This window comes from Sus scrofa, chromosome 5 (assembly GCF_054392235.1).
Source record: "Sus scrofa isolate SSC_HxYL_T2T_F1_AM1 chromosome 5, Sscrofa_HxYL_maternal_Yorkshire_Landrace_v2.0, whole genome shotgun sequence".
Lineage (NCBI taxonomy): Eukaryota > Metazoa > Chordata > Mammalia > Artiodactyla > Suidae > Sus > Sus scrofa.
Window position 1 is genome coordinate 61,532,368 of NC_139387.1, and position 15,964 is coordinate 61,548,331.

The 15,964-nt window shown below is 36.6% G+C and overlaps 2 protein-coding genes across 18 annotated transcripts in view; one reads left to right on the forward strand and one right to left on the reverse strand.

Annotated features, from left to right (window-relative positions):
- Window positions 1–15,964, reverse strand: part of PIK3C2G (phosphatidylinositol-4-phosphate 3-kinase catalytic subunit type 2 gamma) — a 518,046-nt gene that overhangs the window by 250,389 nt on the left and 251,693 nt on the right. For 14 of the 15 annotated variants that reach the window (XR_014803777.1, XR_014803780.1, XR_014803778.1 and 11 more), the window contains 3 exons: window positions 13,032–13,065; window positions 5,518–5,713; window positions 290–412 (listed from right to left, as the gene is read on the reverse strand). Coding sequence is in view for 10 of the 15 variants with exons in the window: in XM_084956629.1 (XP_084812755.1) it covers window positions 290–412; window positions 5,518–5,713; window positions 13,032–13,065 (353 nt within the window). In the remaining 5 variants the exon portion in view is untranslated. Of the gene's footprint in view, window positions 1–289; window positions 413–5,517; window positions 5,714–7,648; window positions 8,037–13,031; window positions 13,066–15,964 lie in introns of those variants that run through there. The other variant, XM_084956633.1, reaches the window with a different exon arrangement.
- The window catches only part of RERGL (RERG like), a 260,323-nt gene that overhangs the window by 23,339 nt on the left and 221,020 nt on the right, over window positions 1–15,964 (forward strand). For 2 of the 3 annotated variants that reach the window (XM_084956672.1, XM_084956670.1), the window contains exon 3: window positions 8,407–8,587. The exons of the other annotated variant lie outside the window; for it this stretch is intronic. The gene's annotated coding sequence lies outside the window, so the exon portion shown is untranslated. The remainder of the gene's footprint in view (window positions 1–8,406; window positions 8,588–15,964) is intronic. 3 annotated transcript variants of the gene reach the window in all.

Genomic DNA, 15,964 nt, shown 5'->3' on the forward strand with positions numbered 1-15,964 from the left:
TCTTTTACCTATAGTCTGTGAATGATTAATACTTCTCCTTTTTCCCACTTCCCTCTTTCAGTAGTTTAAAAAAGGTAGATTTGATATTTGTCTAGATTTTTTAAATGGGCCTTTAATCTGCTGAACTGAAGTCAGTTATCTATTATTCCTAGCATATTCATCACATCACTGAATCAAATCAATAGGCAACATCAAAAGTTTTGTACCCTTCACTTAAAAAAAGTGGGGGGAGAGGAAAATCCTGATCTTTATTAGACAAACGATTCCTCAGAATAAAGATTAAACTTACGTTTCATTCCAGTTGACCAAGAAAAATAATAATTTTTTGACTGGAATATTTCTGTAGTTTCTCACTTGACACAGCTTCTTTCCAGCATATGTAAGCCAACAGGAAAAAGAAAATGCTTTATAGCTAAAAAGAAACAATATTGATTTAATGAGCTGAACATGTAAAGGAAATAGTTTCCTATATGGGTCAATTATTTTTATAGTTAAAAGTCAAATGATAAAGTGTTGTTTGCTTGTATAGAGCATAATATAACAATGACTAAGAATTTATGTTTGGTGACTCCAGGAAGACTGCAAAAGAGGAAGCCCTAGACCTTCCCCCATGGAGATACTAATTCAACAACAACATAGGGATCAATTCCCTCTGTGAGAAATGAAAAAAACAACTCAGAAGGCTCTTGCATCCAGGCAAATGCAAAACCATTCACATAGACATCAGCTGGAAAATTCATGTTCCTCATTTTCCAGAGGTCCTCCTCCCAGCAGAATGTTATGTGATCAGGAGGAAACTCTCAACTCCCAGCTTCTTCTTAGAGTGGAAAAGAGAAGACTGGAACATATTTTTAACATTCAAACTTTTAGGGGGCTAGCCAAGGGACTAGTTTCTGTCTTGCCTTAATAAGACTCTTGTGCTGAATAGGAGTGGATGCCAGGTTGGAGACCTCTGAGAACAAAGGCATTGGTTTGAACCACTGCAGATTCACTCACCACTTCCCAGCTCAGTGCAAAATGAATAGGAGAAAACTCCCAGCTCCTGGCTTCTCCTTTGGGACAGATTTGGATTGTGATCCCAATGTTTCAGCTTTTTAAGAGCTGAACTGGTTTGTCTCAGAATGCTAACAGGATATGATAAACTGTGGATGGCTGAGGTCCACAGACTTATGAGAACAAAAAAGAGCTTGGAGGCTTGCTGCCACTACAGAGGATCTGTGGGACAGCACCAAGAGGCCAATGCAGCTTGATGGCCTCTGCACTGGCAGGGGGAGAGGGGAGTGGGGCGAGTGTATTGTGCATATGGCATTTTGGGTTTTTCAGGAGGCTGTATGAGGAATTGGTTTATGTCTTACTCAACAGAGCACTTATGGCACCTGGCATACTCTGGATGCTTGGGAGCAGCTGAGAACAAAAAAAGACAGGGCAGCTTATGGAGCACCAAAGAACCTGCAGTACCAAAGGCCGACACTAGACAAAACAAGAAATTCAAGCTATTGAAGAAAGAAGTAAAACCTCTCTAATGATGAATTTACACACAAGTCCAGGAAAGATGCACCTATGGAAAAGGTTTGAAAGTCCCCCCCCCCCCCAAATCTCTAGCTGGATTGAATGGTGACATTCTTTTCCTGTATAAAACCAATCCGTAAAAACTGGGATTTTTCTTTTTCAAATGCTCAAATTCCAATACAAAGTAAAAGAAGGTATACGAAGAAAGAAAACATGGCCCAACAAAAGGAACAAAATAAACCTCCAGAAACCAGCCTTAAAGAAAGGAAAGTATATTAACCACCTGACAAAGAAGAAAAATTAATAAAAATGCTCAATAAGCTCAGGAAAATGATGCCTGAACCAACTGAGAATAAGAATGAGACAGAAAATATTAAAAAAACAAACTTTGGAAATGAAGAATACAATAACCGAATTGAAAAAAATCAATAGAGAAGTTCAAGAGCAGACTTGATGAAGCAGAATCAGTGAGCTCAAAGACATGCATTTGAATTTATCCAATCAAAGAAACAAAAAGAAAAAAAATGAAGAAGAGTAAAGAAAGCCTAAGGGACTTATAGGCACAATCAAAAGGAAAATAAACACATTATGTGAGTTCAAGGCAGAGAAAAATGACAAAAAGGGTCAGAAAATTGACCTGAAGAAATAATGGTTGAAAACTTCTTTAAGTGTGAGGAAGGAAATGGACATCCAGATTCAAGAAGCCCAATGGACCAAACTAGGATGAGCCCAAAGAAGACCACACTAGAATACATTAAAATTAAACTATCAAAAGTCAAAGACAAAGAGAGAATTTCGAAAGTGGTAAGAGAATATGTGTGATATGCCACATAAAAGAGATCACACCAATTTTTCAGCAGATTTCTTAAAAGTCAGAAGGGAACAGGATATTCTATTAAAAGTTATGAAAGAAAATATTATTATTATATCTGGAAAAACTGTCCTTTAAAAATGAAGGAGAAATACTTTCTCAGGTAAACAAAAGGTGAGGGAGTTCATCAGCACTGTGCTGACTTACAAGAAATGCTAAAGAAGTTCTTCAGTTTGAAATGAAAGGATACCAGATATCAACACAAAAGCATCTGAAAGTTTAAAAGCTTGCTGGTAAAGGAAAATATACAGAAAAATATAGAACACTGTAAAACTTTAGTGGTGGTATATGAACAACTTTCAGCTCTGGTATAGGGTTTAAGGGACAAGTTATAGGAAAACTTTAATTATAAAAATACATAAAATATAAGAAGTAATTTGTGGTATCAATACCATAAAGTGTGGTGAGGGGAGAAGAAAAGAGTGGTTTTCTATGCGATTAAATTTAAGCTGTTATCAGCTTAAAACAGTGTTTTAAGTAAAACATATTTTCGGTAAGGTCCATGGCCACCACAAAGAAAGCACCTACCTATAGAAGGTAACACAGAAAAAAATCAGAAAGTAATTGAAGCTTATGCCATTACAAAAAAATCAACAGATCAAAAAGGAAAAGGGCAAGAAAGGAAAAGAGGGCCAAAATGCTATAACCTAGAAAATGAAAAAAATTGCAATAGTTAAGTCCTTTCCTATCATTAATTACATTAAATGTAAATTAAACTCCACAATCAGAAGACACAGCATAACTGAATGGATTAAAAAAAATAAGATCCGACTATATTCTGTCTATGAAAGATGCACTTTGGTTTAAGGACACACATAGGTTGAAAGTTAAAGGACAGAAAAAAATATACCACACGAATATTTATTATATTAATCAAAAGAGCAGAAGTGGCCATACTTACATAAGACAAAATAGACTTTAAGTCAAAACTTTCACAATGGACAAGGACATCATATAATGATAAAATGGTCATTCATCAAGAGGATACAAAGGTTGTAATACACATGCACCCCAAATTGAGACAAATATATTAAGCAAACATTGACAGAATGAAAAGGAGAAATAGACAACAACACAATAATAGAAGATCTCAATACTGAATGAATAGAATAACCAGACAGAAGCTCAATAAGGAAACAGAGTGTTTGAATAACACTACAGTCAAATGAATCTATAACAGACATATACAGAACAATCTATCCAATCTGGGGCAACATGCATTCTTCCTTAGTGCAAAGAGATCATTCTGCAGCATAGATCACAAAATAGGTCACAAAACAGTCTCAACAAAATTTGAGAAGACTGAAATCATACTAAGTATATTTTCTGATCACAATGGACTAAAACTAGAAATTAATAGCAGAAAGAAAACTTAAATTCTCAAATTAATGGTAACTAACCCTTTAAAGTTCCCTTTTCTTTTTTATTTTATTGAAATATAGTTGGTGTACAATATTATGTTCATTTCAGATGTACTGCCTAATGATTTGACATTTGCAAATGTTATGAAATGGCCACCATGATAAGTTGAGTAACCATATGTACCCAAAGTTATTACAATATTATTGATCATATTCCTTATACTGTATGTTGCACCCCTGTAACATTATTATATAACTGGAGGCTTATGCCACTTAATCCCCTTCACCTATTTCTGTTTTCATTTTTTGTTTTGTTTTTTAGATTCCACTTAAGTGAGATCATGCAACAGAAATAAACACTTTTGAACAACCCATGGGTCAAAAGGGAAATTAGAAAATACCTGGAGACAGATTAAAATGAACATACACCATACCAAAATTTATGAGATGAAGCAAAAGCAATACTAAAAGAGAAGAATATAGCAATAAATGCCTACACTAAAAGAAGAAAAATCACAAATAAACAACCTAAATTTATACTAAAATATATTAAGCAAGATATATTTTCTTCTAGGTAAAGAACAAACTAAGCCCAAATTTAAGAAAAGGAAGAAAATAATAAAGATTAGATGTGAAATAAATAAGATGGGAAACAGAAGAACAATGGAAAAAAATAAAACTAAATGTCACATGTATTTATACATACATGCTCTTATGCATATAGCTTTATCTGTATTTACCTGGCTACATAGTTATTTTCATGTGAAGTAAATTAATAAGGATACACCAATGGTTTAAAATTTATGAGAAGAGTCATTACAGTAGCAATTTGTTACATTATACATCAACCTCTTAAAATTCTTCATAAAATTAAGAAAGGGAAAAAGCATAAAAGAATCATCCTATGAGTTTTAAGGAAATGTGCATGTAAGACAGGTAGAATTTTTTTAGTTTACATATAAAGGTAAATTTTCTTTTATAATTTACTCTAGAAATATTTGTACAGTTCAGTCACTTGCAAAAACATAGACCAAGATAAAAATTATTTCTTTTTACTAAAATTGTTTCTTTCAACTTTTCTTTGAGATGCTAAATGCAATGGGTATAATAAATCCATTAGTAAATTACTATTCTCTTATCAGCTTTAATTGATTTAATCATATTCTCATAGATTTAATCCATAATGAATTTAAAATAACTAATACAATATTACCTTAATTATGTTATTCAAGAAAATACTACATAATAGAATCATCCTAAAATCTGGCAATGTTCCATGCATAATTATAGTTAATTTCTATTGTAAGTCAAATAACTCTTGGCTAATTCCCACTATCAAGTTACTAATCTCACAAAATATTTACCACTTACAATGTGATGGGAATTGAAGAAAGTTGTTATCCTATTTTTAAATATTCTCTATCTCCCTGTATATGTATCTCTCTCTGTCCACTGGCTTTAGTCATTTAAACTCAAACTTTAAAAATGAAAAGTTTATGGCAATCATGAAATAGAATGAACATTTTCTGTTTCTGTAATAATATACTGATACTATGTAGTTATTTTTAATATGGAGGATGAGAGAAGGCTTAAGGAAAAAGGTATGTATAATGGGAAATACAATTTTAAAAGATTTTAAGAATAAGGATATATCTATGCAGAATAAATTTCAAAATTTTATGAAATATTTGCTGCTGAAAATAAGAACAAGACATTATACTCAGAAGTTATATAAAAATTAATTAATTCTTCTGTGAAAAACTCACTACCACTCACCTGTGCACCCAGGTCTCTGGAATGTTGTGAGCAGCATACACTGTGAAACTAAGGTGGGAATGGAGCCCAAGATTTACACAGGAAACACTATTAGGTGCATTCAGAGGCTGGAAATCTGCATAAAAGCTGCAGCAATAGATATCAATTAGCTGGTAGATGGACATGGATAGTTTGGTTGTCACTTTTTCAATCAAACCTGGGGGAAAAAGGAATGGGAATCAGGTTATCTATGAAGGGCCATATTTTTCATCAGTTAACAGCTCTGAAATTTTTTTATAACAAAATTTAAAGAAAATTTAAAGTGACCCTCCACCAACTGAAGCCAATTAGCCATCTGTGCTCCTGTATGCAGCCTGGGTTAGCTGCTAGTAGTTTAGGTAATTAATAAGCTTTCATTTCTTCAGTAGCGTAAATTTTGGAAGCACAGCCTTATTCACAGATTGGAGTTTCAGATTATTAATTGGCATTCTGGTCAACTGTAATTTGCAGTATTTTTGTTCCAGATTATTATTGCTTAGAATTAATTTTCAGACATGGGACATGTTTTCCACATGGGCTTGAACAAACCCCATCTAAAGAATTAATCATAATAAGTGTGATTATGCTATGATGTTTGCCATTAACTGAACACTAATCATACACATTTTGCTGCTATAGAAAGAGAATGGTAACAGCACATGGCTGGGATCTGAAATAAGCCTGAGATGAAAGATTTATGACATTTACTACATTTCTTGAAAATCAAAGCCTTACTTGAGTTTTACCATTAGCAATTTAAAGGCCGTCTGTTGATTATTGCTAAAAGTGACTTGTCATGAAGGAAGAAAAATGAAGAAAAAAGACTAAATACAGAGGCCATTAGTTTTCAAAGGTCTGCTGAATGAAGGCATGCCAATCACTACAGACCCTATGAAAAGGGTCCTCTAATTATCAAATTTAAACTTTCCTAATTATCACAACATTGAAAATCAACCATACTTCAATAAAACTTTAAAAAATGAATTAAAAAACCTAGACTTTCCTGAGAAAAGCATTCTCTCTCTGATAAGCTCTTTTTACTGGAAAAACTCCTACCTGAGTGGAAGGAAAGAAGAAGCTGAGGAAATCAGGCAGATTTGGGCTTTCAGCCAAATCAGCAAAGACAGCACCATTGTAATGAAGTGGTTTAGGAGAAGGAAGGATATCATCCTGGGGGAGGGGTGAGTCGATCACTTTCTTTCTTTTTTGGGGGATGGGGCTCATCTGCAGCATATGGAAGCTCCTGGGCCAGGGGTCAAATTGGAGCTGCAGCTGCCCACCTATGGCACAGCTTGTGACAACAAGGGATCCTTAATCCACTGAGGGAGGGCAGGGATGGAATCCGCATCCTCACAGAGACTATATCAGGTTCTTAACCCGCTGAGCCACAAAATCTCTTTCCACTCTCAGATTCTTAATAGGCCAGTGAATAATACTCCCCGCTTGCATTTTGTATGCAGTAGTGAATGAGCAAAGGTTGATAATATGATGCTCATTATTTGCAATTGTTTTTAATATTCAAATATAGTTGTGTTCTAAAATTTGAATAAATAAACTCAAATATAAAAGCTAAAAAATTATTTTTTTTATCCAAAGGTAAATCTTTGACAAATATTTAAGTGATAAAGGATTTTAAGAGCTGGAAAAGAATGTATGAATTTCATAGAAATGTTGTGAATGGAAGCTCTGGCGCCGTTCTGCTCCTCCTCTGAATTACTGGAGCCTTATTTTGCAGACCAAGTTTCCTGGGTTGGGGTCGCAAGGTCAGGACCTAGCTCCCTAGGCTTGAATCTGCCCTTGGTCTCCATAGTGACCAAAACAGGCCTTAAACCCTGCAGGCGTGTCTCGGTGGAACAGAGTGAGACAGAAAACACTGCAAAAGATATGGTTTGAATGAATGTTCCCTGTTCCATCCTGGGCCAAAAATAAGTACTGAAATGTCGACTTCTGGATATTTCCACAGCCTGGTCCCAGAGAAATGAAATGTAATGGCAGGGTGTCCTGTGGGGGAAAACAAGGGGAGGAACCGCATTCTTGTTGGCTCCCACGTGGGGAGCTGTGCACAGGGTTGAGGAGAGCTGAGCCTCCCGGTGATCTTCGAGGAGCCAGATACCTTGTCTGGGGGCCTTCAGCCCGGGTCCCAGAGTGTTCACAGTGTCCTTGGCCACTGGGCGGAGCTACCAGGTGGGTGAGGTGTCCCGGTGGAGAGAAGTGCAGGGCTGGCATGTGGAAGGAGCTGCCGCGCTCCGCACACGTCGTAGCAGATGAAGAGCCTCATCCTCCTGATGCTGGTGGACGCCGCTCCAGAAGTCCGCTAGATCTTAGGGATACTGCAAAGCCGCGGCTTCCAGGGCAGACCCTTGCGGGTCAGCCTGTAAACGGGGCGCTTTCCCCCAGCAGGTCTGTGCTAAATTTGCTGACGCCTTGCAGGTGTTGGCTGTTGCTGTAGGACTTTTCTATAGCGCGGGTCTCAGAGCAATGGAGGATTTTATTTAAAGTTCCGCCCCAAGCTTACCGTAGGTCAGTTACCAGTTAGTTCTTCCGGTTCACGACTCAGGGGCATCAGAGCGCGGTTCTTTTCCAGGGAGGCGTCTGCCTGGTACTGGGAGTAGCTTATGCGGGAGATATGCCAGGTACGTGACCTTGACTTTGTAGTGGTCCTGCCTGAGCGCCGGGGTTTTTCTCCTCCAGATTGCAAAATCTCTTTTCAGGGGGATAAGAGGGAGGGCAGGGTCGCCTGTGCGTGTGGAATTGCCTGGACCAGGAATGGAACCCACGCCACAGCAGCAGCTCCGCTGCAGTGACACAGCGGAATGCTTAACCGGCAGTGCCAGAAGGGAGCTCCCAATACTGCAAATTCTTCTTCCACAGGTTAGCCACTGGTGCTCCCTGGTCTCAGGTGGGGTCCTAGATGCCAGGCCTGGGAGTGGCTTCTTCCCCTGCCCCAGCCCCGCCCTGCCCTGGCCAGGCAGTGGCTGGACCACCGGCCATGACCCCAGCGGGAAAGAGAAGATCCCAGACCCGGTCAGCTAAGGAGGCATTGCCTGAACAAGTAAGCGCATCGTTTGAACTTACATTCTTTTTTCTTTCTTTTTTTTTTTTTTTATTTTTTTCCCAGTGTACAGCAAGGGGATCAAGTTATCCTTCCATGTATACATTTTTTCCTCCACCCTTTGTTCTGTTGCAACATGAGTATCTAGACATAGTTCTCAATGCTACTCAGCAGGATCACCTTGTAAATCTATTCTAAGTTGTGTCTGATAACCCCAAGCTCCCGATCCCTCCCACTCCCTCCCTCTCCCATTGGGCAGCCACAAGTCTATTTTCCAAGTCCATGATTTTCTTTTCTGTGGAGATGTTCATTTGTGCTGGATATTAGATTCCAGTTATAAGTGATATCATATGGTATTTGTCTTTATCTTTCTGGCTCATTTCACTCAGTATGAGATTCTCTAGTTCCATCCATGTTGCTGCAAATGGCATTATGTCGTTCTTTTTTATGGCTGAGTAGTATTCCATTGTGTATATATATCACATCTTCCTAATCCAATCATCTGTTGATGGACATTTGGGTTGTTTCCATGTCCTGGCTATTGTGAATAGTGCTGCAATGAACATGCGGGCACATGTGTCTCTTTTACGTAGAGTTTTGTCCGGATATATGCCCAAGAGTGGGATTGCGGGGTCATATGGAAGTTCTGTGTATAGATTTCTACAGTATCTCCAAACTGTTCTCCATAGTGGCTGTACCAGTTTACATTCCCACCAACAGTGCAGGAGGGTTCTCTTTTCTCCACAACCCCTCCAGCACTTGTTATTTGTGGACTTATTAATGATGGCCATTCTGACTGGTGTGAGGTGGGATCTGCTGTAACTTTTTAAAAAATGCATGTGTTTATTCATTGTACCATTCTATAAAGATTTTCATATTTAAATTTATAGAAACAGAAATGTTGGTCATTAAGATTATGAACTGAACAGGTCACACATTTGGTGTCCAGTCACACAGTACTGTTATTTTTTCAAACACATGCACTTCCTCGTAGGTTGTTTCCTAAACATCAATTGCTTTTTGGTTCCGAGTTGGTTTGAAAAGGAAATAGCAAGAGCTAGCTGTTTCCTCCAAGAGTCTGCAGTGTTCCAGTGCTCAGGCATTTGGATTCTCAGAAAACAGGCCAGCTTCAGCATGGAGCTTCTTCCTACATAGTTTCTCACAGGCTCAGGCCATAATTAAACATTTGTTGTTGTTGTTCCACACATGCTATTATTCCCTTAGTTATTCATAAATTTGTACAAAATGTATGAGATGGCCAAATTTTACTTATTTGCTGTTTTTCTAAAATTGTGCCCTTTGTTTAAACAGCCTGAGGTGATCAGCAGAGTGAAAGAGCTCTAATTAAAATTCTCTGAGAAATCAGCAGTTGCAATTAATGAAACAGAAGAGTAAAGCAGCATAAAAATAGTCTTTAAAGAGGCCTCATCAAACTCTGGAGGCCACCCAACAGGGATTCTCCTGATCAACAGGAGGCAGAGAATTACAAATTTATAGAAACATCTTGTTTCTCCATTCCCCAATTTGTACTGTTGATACTCTGAAGCAGGAAGCACAAACTTCTTGTTAATAATTCCCAATCTTGTGCAAATGAATCATAGAGTTGAGTCAGAGATCTCATTTATTCATACCCCAGCACGTATTTTGGAGAATCCTAATTATTTGGATAACTACTCACACTCTATTTTGTACTTTTATGTGCAAAAATGCAGTTTTAGGTTATACTTTACTACTTTGAGGTAGTATAGTGATATGTGCTTATGCATTATGCTTTACTTCCAGAACTCTGGGTGAAGACTGCATTTCAGATATCATCAGAAATATATTAAGAACTCAAAGTACTGCGCTTGGTGATGAAATATGGAGAAATGATGTTCATCATATCTGATTTTACAATAGAAAATAGCTATAGTGTCAGGAAATAAAGAAAAAATATATAGGTGATTAAAATGCATTAGTTGGAAATTGATTTGTTTTGATCTTTTTTTTGAAACAAAAGGGAAAAAGTAGATGACTATTCTACATTCGAAAGGATAATGGTCTACTATAGTATTGCTGTTTGTAACTTCCTATATGCACATCCCACCTGTGTCTGATGAAGGCTCTATTTTCCTTGCAAACATGGTCTGTATTAGAATTTTTGTTCCATATTCCAGTAAAGCTTTATTTACACCAACAGGGAGCATGCCAGATTTGCTGACCACTGTAGAGCACAGGTATGATCAAAACTCTCTGCTTCATTGAGATTAATCAGTAAGAATATTAAGTATGAGAATCATCAATAGTAGTGGCTTGCTGTTGGATCAACATGTTGTATAAAGAGAGTTCTAGACTTTTATTTCAGAGAACCTGAATAGAACGCAACTACATATATAGGCTGGCAAATGTTCATTTCATTTTGCTTTCGTTTCAACAAACTGTACCTTTCTGCTCTTAAAACTCCTGTAAAATGATTCTGCATAATAAAATATTAGGAAAAAAGTATATTTGTCTCTCAGAATGAGAAATCTGATTTATGAAAAACTTATGAGAACTGTGAATGGGGAATTTTTTTTTTTTTTTTTCGTCTTTTGTCTTTTTTGTTGTTGTTTTGTTGTTGTTGTTGTTGCTATTTCTTGGGCCGCTCCCGCGGCATATGGAGGTTCCCAGGCTAGGGGTTGAATCGGAGCTGTAGCCACCAGCCTACGCCAGAGCCACAGCAACGCGGGATCCGAGCCGCGTCTGCAACCTACACCACAGCTCACGGCAATGCCGGATCCTTAACCCACTGAGCAAGGGCAGGGACCAAACCCGCAACCTCATGGTTCCTAGTCGGATTCGTTAACCACTGCGCCACGATGGGAACTCCCAGGAATTTTTAATCCATAGAATTAATTCCTTTTCTGAAATGATTTAGTATAGACTATAAGTCTCTGGGAACATTTCTGTGCAGTTTTGTGGGATCTCATATCCCAATCCCTGAGGAATATGGGATGAGAGGATTTTATTCCAGCAGTCTGAATAGAAAGGAAGAGAGGGCCCTTAGAGCCATACCTCTAGCTGGTTCACTCCTCGTTCTGGCTCTTGGGCTTTGTGTTAATAATATTGTTAGAGGGTGTTTGTCTGTCTCTGTCTTCTGTGATGTTCTGAAGTTTTAGAAATGCCTGGAACAGGGATTTTTGCACTCACACAAGATTTTTTGTCGCACACACTTTGCTATCCCATTCTTCTCTGTAATTATGAAGTGAAGGATTTCTTCGGGTGTAATTGAATGTCTTCTTTTGAGTGGTGGGAATTAGAGTTGAGAGGTTATCCCCGTGTACATAACTTTCAATCGAAAACCATCCAGGGTGTGGAGGGCAAGTTGGAGCGGGATTATCATTTGTGCTTTATAGTCACCTCTGAATCCAAGAGTGTTGGTTGAACATCCATGAGTCAGACCTTCTTGAAGATACTCATTGTTCATAAGCCAAATACCATCTGATCTTGCAAAAACAAAAACAAAGCTGACCACACCCTGCACTTTAAATAACCTCATATCTTTTGTGCATATTAGGAAAACTGAGAATCAAAGAGTTTAATTCTTTTTTTTTTTTTTTTTTTTTTTTTGTCTTTTAGGGCCATACCCACGGCAAATGGAGGTTCCCAGGCTAGGGGTCAAATTGCAGCTGTTGCTGCTGGCCTATGCCAGAGCCACAGCAACGCCAGATCCAAGCTGCATCTGTGACCTACACCACAGCTCACAGCAACACTGAGTCCTTAACCTACTGAGTGAGGCCAGGGATCGAACCTGCAACCTCATGGTTCCTAGTCAGAGTCGTTTCTGCTGCACCATAATGGGAACTCCAAAGAGTTTAATTATTTACGATCAGAGTCAAAAAGTGGTCAGAGTTGGAATTCAGAACCAGTTCTGCCTGATTCAGAAGTCAGACTCTACTGTAGGGTCACATATCCCTCTTTCCTACAAAGTCCACTTGTGACTTGTGGTTTCGTAGGCTCAGAGCTTCTGTGAACACTAATTATTCTAGAACAGAATCCTACCTGTCATGTTAAATTGGCCTTTCAAATAGAGCTTGAATTTAAATTTGAAATTAGTGACTTTGAAGAAAGACATCTTGTACTTTTTTGACTTCTCTTACATCAAAATATAATTAAATGAATACAATTTTATAGTTTCTTGGAATGGTTATCAGGATATTTTTAAGTATTCCTTTAATTTTTATAGCTCTCTTGACTTTCCCTATTTTCTAAAAAATCTCAGGCTAAGAAGTTTCAGGAGTGTAGATTTTTATTCATTTGCAGAATAATCACTTCTGCCAGTAAAAAGAGTTTTAGCAAAGCATTTTTTCCCTCAAAGATATTTTGTGTGTATGTTACCATAATCATTGGAGATAAATTGAAAATACTAAATTATTTTTGGTTTTATAACTTGTTTAAGAAATATTTGAAGACATGTATGTTTTACCTTTTGTTGAAGTTTCTGAATTTTGATGAAAACTCTGAAAAAGAAACAGATGCAAAGGTGCACTTGTTATTCAGAAAACAAATTTGGAAAACAAAACCAGTGCTATCCAAAACCTACATACAGAAATTTCTTTGGCATGATAAAAAGACAAAGTATTTCTTGGTGTCATATGTCAATGTCACTTACTAAACAAGAAATCTAAATTGTAAGATGAGTCCCTGTCGTGGCTCAGTGGAAACGAATCTGACTAGCATCTGTGAGGACGCAGGTTCAATTCCTGGCCTCACTCAGTGGGTTAAGGATTCCTCGTTGGTATAGGTTGTAGACATGGCTCGGATCCCACGTTGCTGTGGCTATGGTGTAGGCCAGCACTTGTTATCCAGACTTGTACCCTGGTAACCTCCATATGCAGCAGGTGCAGCCCTAAAAAGACAAAAAAAAAAAAAAAAAAAAAAAAAACCCGTAAGATTAAAGAAAAGATTTCTGAGTGTTGTAAGGGCAATCTAGGTTATTTGATTCAGGAAAAAAAAAAAAAAGAAATTTCTAACATAAGCTCAGCCTTCTTGGTATTATTATAACAGATCTACAAATATTGCCTAAGATCAATCCCCTTTCCACAACAGTGGTTAATCTTTTAATACAAAAGATTTCAAATTCTCTCTGTTTAATACGTCCAGTTCTTATTTTTAGCAGTCATTCAGATTCAGGCTTTAGGCAGCAGAGAAAAGAGGGCTGGATGGAAGCAGGCAAAAATCATATAGATTCACTATGTAGTTTCATTTTTTTTTTTTTATTTTTTAGGATTTAAAAAACTTGATAGTCAAATCTTTGAGATCATATCCTGGAATAAAAAAATACTATCTGAAGTTTTGGGTTTTTTGTTTTGTTTTGTTTTCATTTAAGTTCATATTCATTTGCTTGCTTGTTTGTGTTTATCTTTGTTGGAAACCTGGTGTTACTTTAGTGGTTTAGGATTTGCTGGTTATAATTTCATTATCATGAAAACCATATAAAGTGGGTAAATCATAGATTCACTAAAAGTGAGGTTTCAGTCCAAAGGCAAATTCAGTTTTCTAATAAGATCTATTTTATTTTATTTTTATTTTTTAATTTTTTCTGATTTCAAGATTTTGTTTTTTTTAATTTTTAAAATTTTTTATTCTAGTTGATTTACAATGGTCTATCAATTCCTGCTGTATAGCAAAGTGACCCAGTCATACACACACACACACACACACACACACACACACATATATCTATATATATATATATAGATATACACACACAAACACAAATTCTTTTTCTCATGTTATCCTCTGTCGTGTTCCATCACAAGTGACTAAATACAGTTCCCTGTGCTATACATACATTTTAATTGACACTAATTTTTTTAAAAAGTTTTGCTTGAGAAGTTTACTTTTAAGGAAATCCAATTAATCAAAAGCTCAATTTCTCAAATAAACCAGGAATTTCTCAAATTCCTGTAACAAGGAATTTGCTGCAGTAGTCCTTTTAGAGAGAAACACTTCTGTTATGTTTAGAATATAATTAAATTTATATACAACTTTTCACTTAAAAGCATCATTCATATGAACGTTTTCAGAAGCATTTCTCTTAGTTAAAATATTCCATCTGAGCATAGTTTCAACCACTAGGCTTAACATTTAAGTTTCAAATACTTAACACATAAGATCTTTAGCCCAGCCATGGGGGTGAGACTATTAAACATGTCAACACTACTTAACTAGAATTCAATTTGTTCAGAAATATAAACTTGTATTTTAAAATCACCATGATATCCACCTACAGCACAATGTATAAAACTGTATTTTTCATTTTGTGGTTTGTTTATTGTGTATTTAATTGAGCTTCTGGAATGTAATTCTGAAGGATGGAAAATTGTTTCCAGTGCTGAATGGGAGCATGGAGTAGATGGAGTACAATTTTATTTGTGATATAATTCTTCATCTTGCCAAGACTTACATTTAATAAATACTTAATTACTTCCCTGTATGGCAGGAAATAGTCTCTTGCTCATTGACCCAAAAATGCAGCCAAGAAAAAAAGGAAAGCTTCTCAAATTTGAATTTGTTGGCAGAAGACATATTTCTCAGTATTTCTTTAATCTTAGGGTTTTGGTGAGTGAATAGACTGGAACTTTTTTTTTTTTTTTTTTTTTTTTTTTTTTGGTCGTGCCTGTGTCATGCAGAAATTCCTAGGCCTGGGATCAAACCTGCACCACAGCAGTGACCTGAGCCATTGCAGTGACAATGCCAAATCCTTAACCTGTTGTGCCATAAGGGACCTTCTAGGCCAAACTATTTTGGCATTGTTAGCTGCAATTGATTACTGCACAAATATTGTAAAATGTTCTTGCTGTTTGTGCCAACTCTCTTATATAGGCGGACTTACAGGTAAGCTAGAATGGGAAAAAAGATGAACAAAAAGTCTGAACGATGTTAAATAAATGAATTTTAATTTGTGCTAAAAGTAAGTAGAATCTGTTTATTTGGAGATATTGAACTATTTTTTGGCCATTGACATTGAAATAAAACTGATAATTGTCAAAATTTTTTTCATTTCTATGCATGAATAATCATACACAATTTAATGCTCATACATATAAAGAAATGTGAAATGTGAATATGAGCTTCTGCTAATTATAATTGTTCCTAGCTTTCCTAGGAAATACTCAGTTTTGTCTTGAAGGATTCTTTTGGCTTCAGCTATATTGAAAGTTTGATATTTCTGAGAAAATTGTCATTTTTGTTCTTTTAGGAAGTTTCAGAAAATGAGTGTTTTAAAGGTAAAGCTTTTTATACCTCGTACTACTTTGACAGCATTTGAAGTGATTACTCCTAAAACTAGATTTTCCTCATTCTTTGATCACTTATTTGTTTCTACTGATGCACTGAAAACAAGACCTAAAAATT